Source organism: Ammospiza caudacuta, chromosome 6 (genome assembly GCF_027887145.1).
Source record: "Ammospiza caudacuta isolate bAmmCau1 chromosome 6, bAmmCau1.pri, whole genome shotgun sequence".
Lineage (NCBI taxonomy): Eukaryota > Metazoa > Chordata > Aves > Passeriformes > Passerellidae > Ammospiza > Ammospiza caudacuta.
The window spans coordinates 25165958-25183854 of record NC_080598.1 but is presented as its reverse complement, the minus strand read 5'-3'; the positions used below and the strand labels follow the sequence as shown (position 1 = coordinate 25183854).

At 42.1% G+C, this 17897-nt stretch overlaps 1 protein-coding gene across 2 annotated transcripts in view; it reads right to left on the bottom strand.

Moving 5' to 3' along the window:
* TTC17 (tetratricopeptide repeat domain 17) overlaps positions 1 to 17897 on the bottom strand; it is a 54754-nt gene extending 36857 nt beyond the window's left edge. The window contains exons 1-7 of one of the 2 annotated variants that reach the window (XM_058806430.1): positions 17682 to 17897; positions 5221 to 5310; positions 3694 to 3863; positions 2597 to 2708; positions 1358 to 1489; positions 555 to 664; positions 118 to 262 (exon numbers count right to left, since the gene is read on the bottom strand). In XM_058806430.1, coding sequence (XP_058662413.1) covers positions 118 to 262; positions 555 to 664; positions 1358 to 1489; positions 2597 to 2708; positions 3694 to 3863; positions 5221 to 5310; positions 17682 to 17897 — 975 coding nt within the window. The remainder of the gene's footprint in view (positions 1 to 117; positions 263 to 554; positions 665 to 1357; positions 1490 to 2596; positions 2709 to 3693; positions 3864 to 5220; positions 5311 to 17681) is intronic. The other variant, XM_058806431.1, reaches the window with a different exon arrangement.

Below are 17897 nucleotides of genomic sequence, written 5' to 3'. Positions count from 1 at the left end.
GAGATACACATGGAGCACAAGACACACTGTAAAAGAGTAAACCATTACAAGTCAACCCCAAAAGATCAAGTATTATTTAATTTTCTTCAAGTCTTGGAAAATAAAGATTGTATTTACTGCGTATATATTTCCTAAAGTGTAATAGCTGGTAAAGAAGTCACTGTAATCCAGAGCTGCATGAACCACAATAGCTGCATCTGCTGAGAAGTGAGCCCGGTGCAAAATATTTGCCAAATTTACCAGTGCAATGTCTTTATTTTGCCTAAAAGAATAAAAGAAAAAAATAGGAAAAAAATTAAAAACTAACATTAAAGGAAGTTAAGACTGTGTAAAAATCATGCACAAGGACATATTAATTTGCCAGTCACACATTAAAATATATCACTTGCTAGAAAAAGGTCTCAACTACTTATATGTCTAGTATAGTACACAGAGACCGAGAACAAGTAACAGAGATTATTCCTTAGCATACTGTCTTAGGAACTAAAACCTGTTTACTAACCAGGATAACTAGAAAAGCAATCTGAGAAGAAATCCTTATTAGCAATTCTTACCTTGAAGAAAAGTGAAGGGCACGCATGGCACATTCTACTACTTGGTATGGCTCATTCTTTATTCGCCAGTAAAAAGAAGCCATGTTATAGAGTACCCAGGAAGAAGAGTTCTGCAGTAACGAGAAACACATGAACTGTACTAACTACTAACACATGAACTTAAAAGGTTAATCAGGGCTTTAATTACTATAGGATGAAAAGCTGAGCACCAAAGTTGGCACTCAGCTGCTCTAAGCTATCCTCCTGCACTGGAAAGCTGCCATTTGGCAACAGCTGTCAATGTTTAGGAACAGTGAACTAGCATACTCATGTATTAAAGAAACAGAATTTCTGCATTTCAGGAAGGTAAAAATACAAAATGAGGTGAAATGAGAGGTGACAGTAGTTTAAGCATCAGCATCTTAGCTGGAGTTCACTGAAGGTTCCTAGATTTTGCAGGAAGACATTTAACAAAAACATACACACTTCAGTACTGTTGTTTCTTCTTTGCTCTTCAAGTACCTATATTTTTTGTTTTAAAACTCTAATTACCTTGACAAAGCAATGAATGTGGCTTGCTAGACAACATAACTACATAAATCCTTAAAGATGACAGAAACTATCTATTTACTGGCTTTGCTGATGCCTTCTCCTGCTTCTACGTGCCTATCAGAAAGTGGTCTCAGTTTGCCTTTTGAAACTGAACTGTAAACCAAAAATACATGGGCCAAACTGGATCCAACTGCTTATAAGAGGTGTATCTAAACTTGTGAGACCTCTCCAGCACTCTTTTTAGTGCACCCAGCAAGATTCCAGTTTCATACCTTCATAAGTCCGTCATAAATACGGTGACCTATTTCCTCTATACTTCTTCCCAGTCTCCGTGATAAGTATGTGAAGATTGGATCTTCTTTAGGTAACAGGGGTGCAGAAAGATTTACCCTTTCTTGGACACCCTGAAATAAAAATTGAATACAGGTATTTGCTGACACTTAAGAGTAGAGAAATACAAACAATAGCATGACTCCAGGAAAACATGCGGCTTGGTTATTTTACAATCTTATCTTCCTTTCAAGATCTTTGGGAATTGATAGAACAACTTCACCTCTGACAGATAATAATATATATTACTGCAAATGGGAAAACAGCAGAAGCAGTCAAAAGCAGCCTCTGCTTGTGAATTCTACAGGGGAAATATTTAGTTTGTGAGGCACTGGGTATCTGGAAGCTACTGATTTCACTAATGACCACTGAAGCACTGAAGTCAGTGTTGTAAGGTTACATTCACATGGTGGAAGTATCCCTACACCTCTTCTCCTTTCTTCTTTCCCCAGGCATAAACACACTTCTTTCAAAAATACATCCAGATCCAGGAACAGAGCTAAAAAATCTCCACTTTGTGTTTAGCTGTAAGAAAATCCTTATTTGTTGATGAAAGACTTGCAATAAAATAAATATCAAGATAAAAGCACTAAAGTTGCATCTGCATTAGAAAATCCGCTCACATAACGCTGTTGACACAACCAGTTTTCCCACCACTCTTGTGCTCTTTCCTAGAGCATCTAAACTGTGTACTAGTAGGGAACAATTATCTCATCCTCTGGGTTGGGGCTTGGCCTTCAGATACCAAACAGACATTCATGTTTGTTAGGAGCTACCAACAAAACTGCAAACAATATTTTTATTCTGAATCTTTACACATTTTAACGACCCTGTTCAGCATTCTCCAAATTTCAACTGAGACAACTCACAAGTTAGTTGTAGTCCCAATGAAAGCTACTGATTTGCTAATGAAATGTATTATGAAAACAAAAGACTCAATTTTCCTAAAAATGCCCTCTAAAATAAAGGAAAAAATAACAAGAGAAAATGTTATACCTGATGGAACAGGCATAACCTCCGATATGCAGGTACTTTAATCAGGGCCCAACTGTAGTTTTAAAAAGTGTGAAGCAGTCTTGGAGAATTACAATACCTTTCAACCTGGAGTGACAACTGCCAGTAGCAGTTTTCTATTCCTCTTCCTAATGGGGAAAAATACTTATTTGCATTTGCTCACTCACCCGTAAGTGCTGAAAAGCATGAATACTGTATGGAAGATCTAGAACTTTTGTACAGTCTGGCTGCTGCAGGTCTGGAGGCACTGGGGACTTTGTGTCTATGTAGTCTTCAGGGCTGAGAACATAATAACACAGCAGACTGCAGATTAAAATACTGCTGAAGGTCCTAAGAGGCAGTATGGTAGCTGATACAGAGTACTCTGATTTAATCATTACAGAAATCCCCTGTTCGGGCTCATTAGCCCATTTCTGTTGTATTCCCAGATTTCAGTTGTATTGGGATGTCATGACTATAGGATAAATAAATTTGTCTGCTTTACAGAAAATATCAACATTTGGATAGCCTCCAAAATGTATCAGGGTCAACCTAGTGTATCACTGCTATGATTAATGATGTATCTGTCAGGCAAATGGCAATGCATGCAGGCTCTTCAGCTGAAACAAACAAACCAATCCCAAATACGGGGGATGAGAAGTCCAAATGAAGGTGTATGACAAAAAAATTGATCTTTTCCCACTTCAAGTACTCATGTGATTATGATAAAAAAACCAACTAAAACAAAACAGTCATTCCTGAAGATGAATTACCAATGAAGCTGAATGTCAAGTACACTGGCTGCTCATCCTTCACTTTGTAAACACGGGACAAAATATGACCAGAAAGTTCAACAGCTTGGTAATCAACGGAATTTCATTCAAATTTGAGTCAAGACAGTTTCCACTAAAACAAATATCTAGCTCAAAACACTGAAAGCACACTCAAGCAAATTCAACCCCCTTTGACATTACATATTTCACTTTAATTCACACATCTGGTTGTATCAGTACAAAGTAACTGGAAGAAAGAACTGGAAGAAAGGAAAAGTTTCAGGGCAGAGCTAGCATAGATGGTTTGGGGGAAACAGCTTTTGTACGTTGTACCTGCTCACAGCTAGTGGAAGATGTTTCAATTTTATTCCACAGTAACACAAAACAATAACTGCCATCTAAAGAAAGTCAGTGCTGGTCATTTTTCGCTTGTGTTTAGAGGTACTGTTAATTTTATTTTCATTCAGTAAAAATTTCAGAATATAAAGTATGTTATTAAAGCATCTTATTACCGGATATCTTTGCTCTCTAAGGTGATGTATGTGCCATCATACAGATCTAGGTCCCCCAGGGGCACCTTTGCTTTAATGCAGTCTGGATCTTCTTTATTATGCCTTTGTTCCAGCCCCGTGTCTCTGTCCTCATTTTCCTCTATATGAATCTTTTGAGCAACTAACTGTTTCTGTAGGAAAAAAAGGAAACAGAAGCATATGACACCAATGAAAGCAAACGCTATAGTTGTTACAATTCTACAGTTCCACTTTTTCCTTAAAACAAAGTTAATTTCAAAAAATCTAAAAAATTCTGATTAAATTTTGGGAATACTTCCTTATCTTTTATAACATCTGTAGGACTTTTTTAGATTTGGATGGCATATAAACGCTTTCTTTAGATATAATACACCTTGAATGAGTCCTTATTTCTCCTGTTTGCCTAAAAAGTGGGCTAGTAGTGCTCCAAAACCACGATACGCCATTAAAGAAAAGAAGAAATGATTGCTACAAGTACATAAAATTTTTTGACATTTGGCCCACTTTTTTCCACTGTAAGACCTTGTGGAAGTAATACAAGAAATTGCAATAAATCATCATCAGTCAGTGTGCTAAGTACAATTGAACATGAGTACATGTGAATAGTACTGCACATGAATATCTGTGGAATGAGAACACCTGTATTTTTAATTAAAGCCATATACGTTTGATTACATGCTACTGTGAAACAATAGAGATACATATGCTAGTAGCAATTTGTACAAGAATTTTACAAGTTACAATAGGTAACTGCTGCTGAAAGTAATTTGTGTACTAGAAGTTGGACATCAGCGATTTCCACACCCACAACCCATGTCCCAAAAAAGCTTGCAAGTATTATTCTAGCCACAGCTCAAATGTCCATCACCACAAAAAAGACTGTACTCTGATGAGAAAGACTGGCTGAACACAGTCACACCAGGGGCAGTCCCACTTATTTTCCTTTCTCCTACTTCACCCATTCATCTAAAGCTACCTCTGGGGTTCACCTAGCTTTCTTTTCTCTGGTGTTCATCTAGCTTAACGTAGTTATCCCAATCTGATAAAATCAAAGCTGGCACAAGAAAGGGGTGCATGGCCAGAAGGGCTGTGAGCTGTTTGCTTACCTAACCCCTTTTATATTTAAACTTCAGTTTATCAGTTCGAAGTTCATTAAACACTTTCCAAAAGGGTGGTCCCAGACCCCTTTTCAATAATAAAAAGGCTTGAAAAAAAACAGAGATGATTTGCTCTGTGTTCTTCCAAAATACAGTACAACAGAATCTAGTGATTTTATCCAAAAATGTTAAGATTGATGGCTAACAACAGGGAATGATACAACTGGAGACCAGTTAGGCAAACTTGAGGCAAAAAATTCTTGAGATTTGAAAAATTTTTCATCCTTTCATTGAAGAAGAACTTTGCCAATAATAAGTTATTTTCGTGATTTAAAACTATCACTGTAAAGTCTAGGGAAAAAAATAAATCTGTATTTTCAGAATTAGTTAGTACTTAAATGTTATGCTTTACCTCCAGTTCTTTGAGGTAGTTAACTGTTGTTTCTTGTCTCATTAGTATTACCAAATCATGTGGGTTTCTCAAGTTCATTGGTGAATCCACCTGCAAGACATTTTAACAGTCCATCATGTAAGATATTCACCTAATTACAGTGATTTTAAAAGAAGGCAATTTTGTTCATTCAATCACATATTGTCTGTTCAGAGGTTTTCTGTCCAGTCAACATTCATAACATGTCCATTATGAAAATCCTTACTTCAAACAACACTGTCATTTGAGAATCCAATTCAACCCAAACTTTAACTTTAAACCTATTTTAATTAAATCAGGCACACAAATTCTAAGCATAAGAGGCAAATAAATTTCCACAACAAACATTACTCAGAGTACTTACTGCTGAAATATTAGATATCTTAAACTGCAATCACAGAAACTTATTTTGTTTTGCACTTTGAAAATTCCTCCACCACAAAAGGCATAAAGGAGTTCAGCTTCAACTCCTCTCTGCAACTAATTGAACACACTGGCCCACCATTAGGATGTACTGTCTTCAGGATTAATAAGTAAAGGAACAAAATCAAGAGGGAAGCAGGGGAAGACTGAAAACTCTGTTACAGAGACCATGCTACAGGTTCCATAGCTACGCACAGGAGTTCCCAGCTCCATGAAGAGGGACATTAGAAGCAAGTCAGAGATGGAGCAGTTCCACATCAGCCCCTGGCTGGGCTCAGTTAACAGCACTTCACCCATGGCTGAAACACCCCAGCCTTGTCCTCATGCCAAACTCTGCTGCCTCACTGGGTGGGGAAAGTCCGTACAGCAGAGAAGGTGGTGTAGCAGCAGCTGAGCTGATGCAAAGGCTCCCGTCCAGCTTGCAGCCCCGTTTCCTCCCCTGTGTCAGCGTCAGAGCAGTACACATGGCTGCACACCAGCTGTGGTAGCCACCAGGATCTCCTGGAAGCTAACCCAAACTCAGGAGCTGAACAGAATGCAACTCCCTCCTGGTTGTTTTGTCTGAACTAGAAACTAAATTAGTTCATGAAGGATTCAATGAGCATGAGAACAGAAACAAGGAAACAGGAGTATGTGATGACAGAATGAAGAGACAAGGTGACAAGGACAGCAGCATCTCACACTTTTAACATGACTCTTAGATGGTCTACATCAAGATGTTTTTCCTGGTTCTGCCCAGGTTCCGTTCAAGTTTTCAGGACACAGAACCAGCTGCTGCATGAAGATGTGAGCACTTACCTGTTTGTTAGCACAGATACCTCTAAATGGGCTGTCCACCCCCATGACAAATGTGCAAACCTGACATTACAATTTAATGGAAAAGTTTGCCTCCTAAACCACAGTTCTTCCTTTTCTGTCACCTTTCCAAGCAGCTTGGACAAATTTCTGTTACACTCTCTTACTGCAGAGAGCTGCATCTCCAGCATATTTTCTGGTCATCTGAACGTGTCCTGTCAACAGGTTATACCTTAGGCTGTACTCTCTTGGTGAGTCAGAGAAGAAGCTCAAATCTACTTTCTCTGGACTACTGACTGTGAAATCTACATTTGTTACAAGATTCTTGACTGAGGAAGGACCTTGTCCTGTGAGACATAAACACTTGTTCCTTTTACTAAAACCCTAAGGGTGGTTTTGGCTAAATTTGGCTAAGTATTCCTTTCCAAAGCAAAAGCTGCAGGGCTTCTTTTAGTATGGAACCATTTTGATGGGTGGCTACCTAGTTATATAAAAAACTCAGTTTCTTCCTCAGCAGATTAATTCTCTTATATCACCACCAAATAGAAAATGATGGGTGCTACTGACGCTAATTCATTTTTACACTGTGAATTTGGAGATTCTGAATTCAACTGTTGCAAATAAAGGATGACCAAGTATCCACCATGATGCAGAGAAGCACAGAAAATATAATTTCAAAAAAAATCTAATAATTTTGTTAGTTGAAGTATTAAAGTCTACAGCATTTTATTCATGGTCGTATTTCCTATTTCCTCCCGTGGGCCCCACCTCACTCTGAACTGGTTGCACACAGAGTTATGCACTGAATGTGGCACTGTGGTTTATGCTTCACTTGCTAAAGAAACTACCACGGTATGTGCAAATGAATGAGAGATTAATTTGCAAAGAAAATAAGTTTCACTGTGTTTAAAGCACTTCATTACCCATTCCAAAATAGCACTGCTCATCTGACATCTAAAGGCTGCTTGCATGATTCTACACAGTCACTGAGGGAAAAGTCAACTATCAGCTCTACTTTCAGTGACAAACAGCATCTGGGCATTTTTGGAGAAAGTTATGCAGGCGTCACCAATCAGAAATCTTTTTCTGAAAGATGAAGGACCTTGGCTTCTCATTCATTCAGAAACAGAATCATATTCAGGGTCGCCTTCTGTTTTTAACTTTTGATAAGACAGTCTCATGAGAAGTCTGAAATTAGTATTGGAGAATTTAGAGCAGTATGTTACCAACCCAGTGTGTGTGGGTTGACAGGAAAGCAATGCAATAAGTACTACACTCTCATCAACTATTACTTGGCAGCAGAAACCAAAGTTTCAACAACCAAACAGCAATATCACTGAATTTATTCATAAAGTTATGGTGATCCACCAGGAAATCATCCCAGTTAAGGATATTTCTCTTTAGTCTTCAGATTTTCCATTCCACATCTGACCCAGTTGGTCACCAGCAAAGAAGTGCTTTTTAATAACAGCAGAATCCTTCAGCCTAGTAGAAAGTTAACCTTACCAGTGTGTAAACACGAAGTTCCTAACACAGAATTTTAGTAGTTGCATTGGGATTGCATGGCAAGGGGTGCCTTCTGTGAGAAGCTGCCAGAAGCTTCTCCCAAGTCTGAGAGGGAAGCCTTCAGCTGGCTCCGGGACAGACTGGCCAAGGCCGAGCCCATCAGTGACTGTAGCAGTGCTGCTGTGATAACACATTTAAGAAGGGAAAATAAGTTACTGTGGCCAAAAAAAAGCAAGAATATGCAAGAGAAACAGCTCTGTAGATACCAAGGTGAGTGGAGGAGGGGAGAAGGTGCTCCAGGTGCCAGAGCAGAGATTCCCAGCAGCCTGTTGGGAAGAGCACGATGAGTCAGGCTGTCCCCTGCAGCCCATCAGGGAGCAGAGATCCACGTGCAGCTTAGGGGGGACCTCACACCACAGCAGGTGGATACCCAAAGGAGGTTGAGAGCCTGTGGGAAGCCCATCCTAGGGCAGGATTTTTGGCAGGACCTGTGACCCTCAAGGGGACCCACACTGGAGCAGCCTGTTCCTGAAAGATGGGATCTTGTGGGAGAGACCCTGAGCTGGAACAGTTTGTGACAGCACGTGAGAAGGAACCACACTGGAGGCGTTCATGCAGGACTTTCTCCTGTGGAAGGGACATGACATTGGAGTACAGGAAAGAGTTCTTCCTTGGAGGAGGAGTTCTTCTTGGAAAAATCTGTAGTAAAACCACTCTGTGATGAACTGACCACAATGCCTATTCTTCATCCCCCTGTACCACCCAGGAGGGAGGAGGTAGGGAATCAGGTATTAAGTTCAGAAAAAAAAAGATGGGTTGGGGGAAGGTATTTTTAAGGTTTGCTTGTATTTCTCATTACACCGCTCTGGTCTGATTTGCAATAAATTACCTCATTTCCTCAAGCTGAGTCTGTGCTGCCTGTGGTAGTAACTGGTGAGTGATCTCTCCCTGTCCTTATCCAAACTCTTGAGCTTTCTCTTTTATTTTCTCTCCCCTGTGCAGGTGAGGAGAGGAGTGATAAAGCAGCTTTGGTGGGCACTGGTAAGCTCTTCATTACCCCCTTCTCTGCAGTGACAGACAGATGGCTTTTGAACTGAAACTTATTAATCTCAGATCCAGTCAGCAACACTGTGAAGACTTACAGTTCATTATCCAGCTTTTTACAACACCCATCCCTACATCAAACACATTTTCTTCACAGTGCCAGCCATTTGTACAGTAGGAAAAAGACAAAGCTGACATACTGAGCTGTAAAGAGAACCAATACTGTGTTTGCCATTGAGGAGAGTAGTGACACCTCATGAAGAATACAGTAAGTTGCAAACAAAGGTTTGCAACTGCATAACTTGCACAGCACAGATATGAGTAGCAGCAGTGATAAAGGTAAGTGGGAAGCAGGATGTGCTGAAATCAGGAAGACACACTTGAAGCCCTGCAGGGCTTGTTACATGGATGCTCACACTTCCCTCATGCTGCTTGTGCTCAAGTTCCACCTGGCATCTTCCCGCTTTCCTGTGCAGCCACATCCCCAAACCAGGAAAATTACACCCTGAATAAAACCACAAAATAATCAGAACTTTCTTGTGAGCTGCTGCTTATTAAAATTCAAAGAGAAGGCAACATAGCCCAAAGACTTGGAAAAGCCCTTAGAGCTTCACTCACTTAGTCAGAAATACAATAGTCCAAATAACAGATATTTGATGGATACCTAGAGACTGGATTATGCCTTTCCTTCCCACAACAAGACTCCAGGGAGATTTCAGAGGATACTGGTTTCACTCAGACTCATGTCATGCTTGTGCTCTTACAAACACTGCTGTGCCTTGTCACCTGATTTGGGAGCCAGACCAGTGAAAAATACACAGATATTGTGACTTGGATCATGTTTTTCAAGATGTAAGCAATTCTCCATAAGGCTCCTCTGGGATGAAACAGAACAGACATCAACCTGCACAGCAAACACAGCCTCGTGGTGTGGAAAGTGGAGACTCCTGCATGAGAACAGATGCTTTGTCCTACTTACTCATTTTTAACTCCAAGTGTGTGGCTAACAGCAAAGCACCACATTCATTTACTCTTCCTCTAAAGTGCTGAAACTGTGACATGCAAGATGAAGTGCTTGAAATGCAAGAATTTGACTTCAATTCCAACACGGTAAACAGGAAAAAAAAAGTTGTGCTGAAAAGCTTTCTTTGAACCTTTGACAGCTACTGTAGTTACACTGCAGAAAGCCTGCCAGTAAAACACTTTTAGAATAAGTGTTTTCTGTTCAACTTTGCCCAAAGGTGAAAGTTTCTTTATAAAGCACAGTTCAAATTTATTCACTGTCACAAAGTACACCAAGAACCTGATTCAGCAAGAAACACACAGAATTTGTGTAATGAAAAAAGACATTGAGTTGAATCAAACCCTGAAGTTTCAGAGTCTCCTATGTTACCTCCATATATCAAAGTCTCTCAGCAATTAGACTTGCAAGTTTTGCCAAACCTTCCAGCATAATTTTCCCAGCAATCCAGTTACACTGCACTAGGAAGTAATTATTTTAAAATGACGGTCAATGAAGGCCTCAGTCAACTATTTTTAAGTAAGGCTTTTTTTCAAAGTACTGTGGAAACCCCATTGTTAACTGAGGCACAGGCACATCAAAATCAGAACTGCTGTTAGTGCCTCTGCACATCCTAAAAGCATTATACTACATGCAGAAGGCAGATTATTGGAGAAAGAAGCTGAAAACACAGTGTATCAAATGATGGCATACAGAAATATGGGCTCCCCATATTTGTTTTATAGGCCGTGGATGTTTTGTCTCTGTACAAAATAAAGGCAATTCCCCCTCCAACGGGCCGGAACTTCTTGCAGTCTTGAGGGGGAGCCAAGGATCTGAAAACTAGTGCTTGTCTTTTGGAATATTCTTGCTGTCTCGAGATACTTTACACTCCAACATGATGCTACATGGCATTTCTGAGGAAGCCACAAAAAATCTGCACAGGTTTCAGTGCAAGACAATCTACAAAACTGGAAAATAAATTGACTCATCCAAATGATGAGTAGGCAGTGTCAGAAGGTACTTGTTCCAAGATTATCACTAAAAAACTCACACAGAAAAATGACGTTGAAATGAGTTTTTATAAGTATTGAGCCATTTAAAAGCTTACTGCTGCAGAACCTGTTAACAAACAGCACTAGATATTTTGATATTATTAATACTAGCTGTGCTACAGGGAAAACACAAATTTTAAACACTTGTAGCACTTCAGAAATAAAACCTAACAAAGTTGCAGTATTACTGAATAGCTCTGCTCAACTGACATCACACAAGCTAGGAATATCCTAGGTAACAGATCTAAATACATCAAAGGGAAACAAGACTTTACTTGGAACACCATGTGTCCAATGTGTCACTAGTCATATTTAAGGGTACAAATTTCTAACCTGTATATTCTAGGTAAGGCTTTTATTTTTCAGTAGCCATATGCTCAGCTGAATCAAAACAAGAGATGGAGAGATCATTCAGACTACATCTGTAATGAGCAAGTACTTTTTTTCATAAAAGCAGACTGGTTCTTGATGTCTGCTCACTGCCAAATCCTAAAACTTTCAAGTGTTCTAATACTGAAAGTACAGACAGGAAGACTAATTATTACAGCTACAAGAGATCTGAAAAAGATTAACCCTGAGTAGTAACTTCTTCAGCAAATGAATAAGAGAAAACCCATTCATTTTTTCTGTTAAACTTTGAGGGAAATTACTTTATCCAGCAGTGTATTTTTAAAGCAGGTACAAGCAATAACAGTGGATATCAGTCTTGCTGACTCTGCTCTTTTGGGCTTTGGTGGGGTCTTCATGCAAACTTGTGCCTGGGCCAATTCCAAGGCCACCCTTCAGCTGTGAAGCTCACAATACAGGGAAGGCATTCCAGGCACCAAGCACAACTCTCACCACAGAACAGCCAGTTTGAAACAGTTGATTCATATCATCTTCTCAGATTGTTCAACCCTTATTTTAAAGGTGACAGAAACAGGAAATACAGTGTGAGAATCCTAAGAGAAACAGGACCTGGGAACACAGTGTCCAGAGGACAAAGGCTGTATGAAAACCAGGAGCTGAGGAATGAGCAGGACCTGCCTACACCCGGTCAAGCCACTGCTGCAGCACTCTGGACTTACAGCCTGAACTGCCTTGGTGTGCATTACCATGCTCAGCTAACCCAGACCCCTCTGCACTAAAGCTTTTCTGTCAGCAGTCAAAACCTGCCATAAGATCACCTGCTGGACTGTGGCAGCTGCAGCTCAGCAGCCCTTGGGACCTGCCTCTCAGCTCGTCCACCTCACATGCAGATCTCTGACTGCTGTTGGGAGCAGGGGAAGCCACTTCTCTACCATGGCTCCACTGAATGAAACATTTGCATTTCTGATGCACATACAGGCTACCACAAGGGCTATTTTTATAAATTTGGATCTAGTTGTGATGTTCACAGTGACACAGACAGACATAGGCTGTGCTCCCCCAGGAGCAGGCAGGGCTGGTGAAGTGCAGTTCTAAATGCCTACCTGGGACAAGGACATTAAGCAACTCAGCCATTCACATAACATTCAGACTAAAAAACTTCTTCCACACTTATGTAAAGGCAGAAAATTTAAAGATATATATTTTTTAAACTACTATTTTTCATAGCACATGAAGGCCTATGGCCCTCTGGTGATCAAGAGAGAAGTTCTAAACCAGAACAAGTTTTCCTCTTCTTAAAGAAAACCTTACCTCAGAACCATTCTGCTTCAGCTCATCCTAGGGATAGGGTAACATCTAATAAACTACAGAACATTTAAACCAACCAGCCCAGGTGTCTTTGCACACCCTCATAAGGAGGGACTGTCAACTGTTTTGGGGAAGGCATAGCTCCACCTTACACACTTCAGTAAAAATTAACAAATTTTTTGTGTATGTGTGTGTAGGGGGTTTTGTTTCCTTGTTTTTTGTTTATGTTTTTGTTGTTTAGCACACAACAGACTTGGAACAATCAGAAATTCAGTCAAGTAGGATTTCATACAACCAAGCAAACTAACCTTTAGAGTAAGAGCAAAGCAAACATTCACCTGCCATTTTCAAGATAGGACTGAGTGACTACTTAATGCATCACAGAAGATGCTCTTCTAAGCAGCAAATAGCTTTTTATTTGGCTGCACTAGAATCTCAGCTTTCCTTGGGTTTGGGTTCCTGCTTCTCCTGTATTCTTGAGCATATGGACCACTGCTATCATCCCAACCTGTTAGCATACATGTGCACTCAGATGCCAGACAGAGTAATGCATTAACTAACTCTAAAGCCATCCATGAATCAACTTGCCTTGCTGCTGCTTCAGGTGCACTTGCACTCAAATCTGCAACCATATGAACAAGTGGCAGGTACTGTCTCTCCTCTCTACTGGACTAAGCCAGAGTGAAGCACACTACAGCACTGCAGGAAATTCAGATGTCACATTCATTGAGCAGCAGGTTGTCTTAGTTCCAAATAAGTTAGGCAGCATTGCTCTTTGACTCTCCTCTCCAGATCATCTCTCATGAACTTCAAAACACATGACAACACATTAAAACTAAAACAACTTTTTGCCGGCTCAGATTTCTTGCCAGGGGCTCTTTGCTCCTGACAACACTTTCCCAATCCTGCTTTGGATCATCTGCCTGGGAAGTTTCTGTACTTTGTTTAATTATTCTGACCTAACTTCTTCAGAGTTTACAACAGTCCACAAAAAGGCAGCCCTTTGAGTCCCCACTAGCTTGCTCAGTTTTAATCACCTCCATCAAGGTATCTCTAGAAAGACCCCACCTCTGCTCTCATATGTCAGGTCTCTGAGCCATGGTAGCAGCTGGTGCCCACCATTAAAGTCATGAATGACTGTATTCTGCATTGCATTTCATCTGACAATTGTCTGTCCTCTGTTTACCCTGAGTTTCTCTCTTCTCTGGAAGCACACTAGCATTTCTGTAGAGTGACTAGCTTCCCTACTGGCAGACAAGCACTGTCAAAACTCAGTTATATATTAGCCTGAACTTTATACTGTGAGTTGTGAAATGGCTTATAAACATGTGCACTGAGCAGATACAATCTCATTAAAGAGAGAAGATTAGTCAGTCTCTGGCCTTGCAAGAGCACACATTTGAAGGTAGACTCAGACTCAAAAAGAACATGAACTGATCCAGAGAATGATGTCTTTGATCTGAAAACCAGCTACTATAGCAACAGATACAGCTTGACGGCTTTTGTCTTGATGGCTGAGACTCTGAAATATTATATGCACTGCTAGTAATTTGTTTTGTCATTTAGAAATGCTCACTAGAAACTTGAACAGTGCCTACTTAGCAAGTACTCTTGTTTACTAAATGAAATCTTAACGATATCTAGAAAATTGTTTGGTCTGTGTTAATTTTGCCACTGCTGCCAGGTTTTTGTACCACTAGGAAATCAAGGCTGAGCCAGGGTACTCCTGTGGTCTTGGGTCACAGAAAAGTCAATCTCACTGCAATGCTTGAATACAGTCCCATATTAAATGCTTTCACCCTTGCTGCACCGTAAGGAGAAAAAGCTAAAAGAGACTTTAGGTCAATAATTTATAATAATCTCATCTTTCTTCCCTCAAACACATTCCAGCAACTATCTTTTGTATTTAGGTCAGGATCCGTGACTCCTGCTGTCAGCTCCTCACCCACAGGTTCTGCACTTTTTCTATGAAGGAAAACAAAGCTCACAGCAGCAAACTCAAAAACTACAAGGAAGTCACTTGTCACTGGTGCCCATCTGCATTTCCACTGATAGTGGCTCATTTAGCAGTGGGAATGTCTGGGTCTTACTGTCAATTAAGTTCTGCCTACCTCTTAATTATATAGGCTTCATTCAGATAAACTGAAGTAGCCCAAGTGAAGATCAAGCCTGTGCCTCTCTAAAAAGCTGGTAATCTTTGAAGATGTGTCTCAGACTTTAAGAATGCTAGTATTTCCAAAATTAAATCATATAAATGCTGATTAATATCACCACTCTTTGCCACCAGCAGCCACTTCCAGTTGGAGACTGCTGTGCTGGAAGCCCTGCAATGGGCAGTGCAAGGTCCAACAGCAGCTGACCACCAGCAACGTGCCCTGGAGCAGGTAACGTGCAGAGGTTTGCAGTGCCAAGGAATCACAGAGTATCTCAGGTGGAATGGACCCCTGAGTTCTCATGATACATAACAACCTAATGAAAAATACTCTGAAAAATTAAAGCAAAATTAAAGCAAATTCCCTCTGCAGTGAATTTGGAGGCCTTTGTACTGTTAATAAGTGGTTGGTATTAGGAAGAGAGCTTAAATATTTTGAAAAATTGTGGTTCTGCCAATTCATTGATAAATCCTTTATGAATCCTCCAAGTGCTGCTGAGATGCTGCTTCAACTTGGGCACAATTGGTGCTGTGACCACTTCCCTGGGGAGCCTGCTCCAGTCACTGACCACCCTGTCTGTGAAGAACCTTTTCCTGACGTCCAGTCTGAACTTGCCCTGGCACAGCTTCATTCCATTTCCTCGTGTCCTCTCACCAGTCACCAGAGAGAGGAGACCAGCACCTGCCCCTCCGCTGCCTTGCTTGAGCAAGCTGTAGGCTTGGATGAGGTCTCCTCAGAACTAGGCTGAATGAGCTGAGTGACCTCAGCTGCTTCTTGTAAGTCTTACCCTTGAGAACTTCCACCCTCCTGCTTGCTCTCCTCTGGGAGGGCTCACAAAGAGTGTAATGTCCTTATCCAGAGGCACCAAAACTGCATGCAGCACTCAGGGTGTGACTGCACCTGTGCACTGAAGAGTGGCACAACAACAATTCCTGTCTCCTGCTGGACAGGTGGAGACCGTCACTTTTGCTGCTAACTACTGAACTACTGCTACATTTTGGCACTTAAAACAACACTGAAGTTCACAAAAAAACTTATCCAGTGATTCCCCAAAACACGAGTAAGTGGAAAAAAGGAAATTCAGAGGCCATGCAGAGTTTACACCAGCAATAACCACAAATCTAAATACAGTTTTCACGAGAGCCAGGGACATGACAGTAACAGATGCCAAAATGAATCTAATTACAAAAAGTTCACTGGACAATTTGCAGCACTACATTCCAGGTACTGAAGAACCTAGCTTCTCATAGTCTGAGTAAAAACACACTTATAATTGGAATTTCCTTGCTGGAAATGGGTGAATTAATTTTGACCATGCAAGTAAGAGAAGCTATTCCACAGATACTGTTTTTTCACCTCACCTACAGGCTTTGAGAAATTGACAGAAGGAACATGCGAATGCCCCTGCTTACAAAGCGTTTGGAACTGTAACAGAAAAGACTAATGCACCACAATGGTATAGTGGAAGCTTCTACCTGTACCATCAGTTAAAAGACATAATGAAAAACCATTCTTTAAAGTAAGTAATGAATTTAGCTAATAAGATTTTCAAGCCTTTTTATCTAATTGGATTTTTTCCAAGTCACAACTGCTTTTCTTGCAATAATCAAAATCAACACCTGACACAAATTTTAGAATATACACTCAGGATACACACACAGATGCTTCCAGACCATTATCATATACTTGCACCACCTCCCCACCTAAGTGGCAAAAAGAGATGAGAGAGCACTGGAAGTGGTGTCATTAATTAATTTATTATTAACGAGGGTGTTAGAGTGCCTGGATCCACCCAGACAGCCAAAGTGCACGAGAACCATAAAGACAGGAGGAGTTTCATGCAGAGAAAAGTCTGCTCCACCTGTCTGAGGACCTCAATGCATTTTAACAGGAAAATCCGATTAAAAATCCTCACAAATGGAAATTGATAATGGACATTCATGTCTCCACTCCATTGTTCAGGGGGAAGGCCACATTGCTTGCTACAGCGATCAACTCTTTCACTCCAGAGGAAAACGGACAGATCTGACACAAGGTAAATTTCTAGTACTGCTCCCTCAACAACAAAGAGGAAGGCAAGCAACTAAGAAAAAGCCTAAATATGAGATACAGATCGACTCTTTCAAGCAGCTTAGTGAACATGCGGCACAGCCCACTAAAATAAGACATTTTGACTAAACTCACAGGGCGTGCGTGTGCTCCGGCACCGAGCGCACACGCCGCCGTTTCTCTTTCCTACTTCCAGCAGGAAGGAAAAGCGGCCGGGTCGGGTGCGGCTGGATGCGAAAAATCGCAAACTCACTGACACCCCCTCCCCGCGGCGAGGAGCCCGGGCTGCCCGGGGCCGGCCCCGCTGGGTCCCGGCTGCGAGCCGGGGCCGCGCTCCCGCTGCTTTCGCCGCCACGGCGGGACCGGCCTCGTGCCCGAGGCTCCCGGGAGCGGCCCCAGGCGGGAACAGCCGCTGCTCCAGAGCTCCAGCCGAAATCCATCCTCGGCTCGCCCCAACGCACCAACCGCCCCTCCCCGATGCCTCACCCCGGGGCTCCGGCGGATTCAAGACACGTTTCACGAGCGACGCCAGCTCGCTGCGGGAGACCCCTGTGCCGGGGCCGCGGGAGCGACCGGCACCGGCGCCCGACTGCTGCTGCGGTTGTGGGAACAGGCAGGGCTTCGCCCCGGGCCGAGCGTCCCGTGCCCCGCGCCGCGCAGCTCGGGGCAGACCGGGGCTATGGGTGAGCGACGGCGCGGACAGGGGCTCTTCGTGCCTCCGCAGCCGGGTGGGCAGCGCCCCACGTCCCTCGGGCCGCTCACCTGCTGCTGGATCTTCCCGTCCTCGGTGACCACCCAGTGGGTGGTGGCAGCGGCAGGCCGCGTCCCCGAGGCCAGCAGCGTGCACAGGCCCAGCGCCCAGCCGGAGAAGACCCATACTCGCCCCAGCCCGCCCCGCCCGGACGCTCCAGCCGCCGCCATCTTCCCCAATCCCGGCCTGCTCGCACCCCCCGGAAGCGGAACGGCCGCCGCCGCCAT